We start from the raw sequence: 3460 nt of genomic DNA on the forward strand, positions 1-3460 counted from the left end.
CTCTCTCCTACTATGTCCTATAAGGCAATTGCTGAATGGGCCGTAAACGAGTTCTGTCTCCCAACCACTCCCGGCAAAGCCACCATGTGTGGTATTTTCAAGTCGTCAGCTACACTACTGAAGCAACCAGTGGAGAAGACTACTCGCAAAAAGACGCAGCCACACACCCACCTACAACTCGGTGAACACGTCGTAGCTTTTGTCATGCTCGCTGAAGGCGACCGCGGCGACCATTCAATACTGTTGGCAACATTCGGGCTTAGTTAACAAAGCGAGCATCCGTTAATTTCTTTTTTTAACTTATATCAAAACAGGCTGTTTTCGCTCCAAACTGCTTTGAGCAATATCGTTTTATACACTTCAGACTGGCATATATATCAGGCGTTCGCTATTCACGCAGAATACTGTACCTACTTATCTGGGCTACTGAATCGAGCAAAGACCGCACCATTCGAGAGGCGAGATTTTTACATCTCTTTACCCGGCTTAAAAATGACGACCTGATGAAGGCTAGGGAATTTTTGATTTGACACATCAAGCTTTGGGTCACGATATCTTAAATTTCACCGTAGTAATTTAGACCAATCAGCTGCCACTTTAACGCATTTCCGTTGCTAAATTCATTCTGACCATCTTACGGCTTTTATTTTCGGACGAACGAAGTATAATGTCAGGCACAATATGCTAAGAAAATACCGGCTGTACTTAGCTAAAACAAGCTATTTCTTCTAGTGAAGCGATCCACAGTGTTTATGTAAGAAGAACAGAGTCAATTTCTTACACGTATGTGAAGCTTGCCAAGGTTTCACAAGCAATCTTTTTTATTGTAGAGAACCACTTCTCATCTATTTTTTTTAAAAATACAAAAATAGATGACCAGAAGAGCAATTAATACAGCGACGGCGAACAGTATAGATTGCTGAATAATGTGAGCTAGTATCTCGTCATTCAGATTGGTCAAATGCTCTAGTGATATCAATCTAGCTTACAAACCGGCATGTCCGCAGGGGTCTGCGTGCAAAATTCGAACAAAACACCTTCTTGATGTTTTCAGGATTATTCCTGCAGAATCACGAAAAAAGAGACCATTTTCATCAATGATCCTTGTGCGAGTAAAATACAGCTGCAATGGAGAATATCCACGTAGGAAATGCTAAATGGGGACTATTGACGAGGTCGAGAAGAAGGCAATTCGCCGCAACCTGCCTCAGTGCTACTTTTTTTCGCTCATTTGATAATTTTTATTCAGATCGGACGTTTCTTACAACCTAAGCTTGAAGAATTGGAAGCACACGCACTCAGCAGTTTTTGGCTTACTAGCAAGTACCTACCACCAACAGACTCACTGCTTCAATGAAACACCGAGCGACGACCGACCACCAAGGCAAAGGTCGCTACAGATCGACAACATGACCAACAAGGTGCTCGTTGCATCAATGAAATTTTTGCTTTTAAGAAAAAAAAAATCACGTCACAAGTGGCTTCCAAAATATCAGTTGGGTATAATTTTTAAATACCCTTTTAAATTATAAAGTACACACATTGAGCCACAGGTTGAAAAAAAACGGCTGGATTATTATTGTTCTTGGCATCCTTTTTTATCCTAGACAAATCTTGCAAGTTTTATTTGAACGAAAACAGTGTTGGCCGAACGATGACAGGCTGCAACTCACAGAGATTTCGTTAGAAAAAAACATTTAGAATTCGTGGAGGTCTCCGTAGCACTCCTCCACATGGACAACGCTTTGGCGTCGAGGGGTTATCAGATGTGTGCCCAACCTAATACTGCAGTGCCAAATGCAACAAAGCACCAAGGCAGAACCTCAACTTCACTGTAAATGTCTATTAATACTGTAATAGACATTGTCTATTGCTCCCCATCAAGTTGACGCAGCCACCGTAACTATTAATATGACCGTATGTTCCCAGACCTCCGACTAAAAGCCAACCCTTTTCTGAGATTCACTCCAGAACCTGTATCGATATGATTAGTGCATAGCCCCTGCAATTATTTTTAATTTTGCTGCGATCATTTCAATACCAAGACGTGCTAGTCGCCCTGTTTGCGCACATACGTGATGATGCATGCATCAGAAGAGGTCCGGCTCCTCATTGGCGCATCCCTGCGTTTTCGCTGCCCTCGAAGCTCAACATCCTCATTTCTCAAAAGCCGCTGGGCAGCTCAAGTTGGCATTTACTATCAAAGCGTTATTTGAGGACATGACACCCTCCGCACCCGAGAAAAGCCTCAATCGCTGCTCGTCCTCGTTCCAGATGCGCTCGCTGCGTCCAGTGTCCGCCAAGATCATCTCGTATGGCCGCGAGAACCAATCACACCGTCGCCCCACTCTCTACGTACTTCGAGTGAGCCGCAGCGGCGCCCCAGACTGGTATGTGGCCAAGCGCTACTCGGAGTTCCGCGCTCTACACGAAGCGTTGCAGCGTCAATGCAACGGCAACGGCAGTAAGCAACACGCGAGTTGTAGCGCATGCGAAGAGCTCGAGAGTTTTTACAGTAGCGTGCGCTTCCCTGATCGTCACATCCTGCAGTCTGGTCTGGGCATCTCCAAGAAACGACTGGATGCCACGAGAATGGAAGAATTGGACAGCTATATGCGTTTCCTATTAGTCAATACACAGGGTCTCATAGGAGATGAAGAGGATGAAGACGAGTCGCCCGAATGGGACGACAACGAAGGCTCCAGGTGTCTCGCGCTGGAATTGATACGCGAGTTTCTCATGGTGAATGAGGACCACACAACGACAGAGTCGGAAGCCAAACCGCAACAGGATGGAGAGAACACTAAAGACAGAAGAGCAGCTGCGGGTGTGACGTCGGCTGCTGTCGTGCCCAGACGGCAGCTGCACCGGCTAACGAGGAGGAGCTCATCCGTCACCAGTTTCCACGTGCGGGAGCTGGATCTCGTGTCAGCCGAGAAGAAGAGCTCTCCCACGGGCGACTCAATGCGCAATCTCTTCTCTGAGGAGTGGTGGGACCCCTCCTTTGCGGACGTGTTCGAGGAATGTGCGGCACCTCCAGAGGACGCTTTCATCCACCGTCAGGTTGAGGATGCACCCGCTCGCACTCATCCGTTGCGTCTCATTGAGGGATTCCCTCGTCGCTAGATGGGAAAAGGATGATAAAGGGTGTGGCCCTCAAGCGCGACGGAGCCAGACAGGGACGGCCCTGAATTATTGTAGTTTTTTTTGCAATCCTACCGTTAAGAAATAACCCGCACATGGGTACATGTAATACAACACCTTAGCTACCCATTTCTCTGCGTCCCCCTTGTTAACGTTCTGTAGTCCGACAACAGGACTGTATCACTAGCAAGATCAGAATCGGCTGAGCGCATATCGTAAACGTCGCGTGTCGTCGGCAACAGTTACGCATTATGGCAAACGAAGCACCTCGGTATAATAACCACCATTGCGGCAACGTGCGTGGCAACCGACTGGG

At 46.9% G+C, this 3460-nt stretch overlaps 1 protein-coding gene across 1 annotated transcript; it reads left to right on the plus strand.

The window, feature by feature from the left end:
* Positions 1-2175: 2175 nt before the first annotated feature.
* On the plus strand, positions 2176-3139 carry PITG_13060 (uncharacterized protein; the record flags this gene model as incomplete). Its single annotated transcript, XM_002900549.1, has 1 exon — positions 2176-3139. One exon carries the CDS (start codon positions 2221-2223, stop codon positions 3124-3126), a length of 906 nt encoding a protein of 301 aa, XP_002900595.1.
* Between the last annotated feature and the right edge of the window lie 321 nt (positions 3140-3460).

This window comes from Phytophthora infestans, genomic scaffold, assembly GCF_000142945.1.
Source record: "Phytophthora infestans T30-4 supercont1.25 genomic scaffold, whole genome shotgun sequence".
In the NCBI taxonomy this organism is placed as follows: domain Eukaryota; phylum Oomycota; class Peronosporomycetes; order Peronosporales; family Peronosporaceae; genus Phytophthora; species Phytophthora infestans.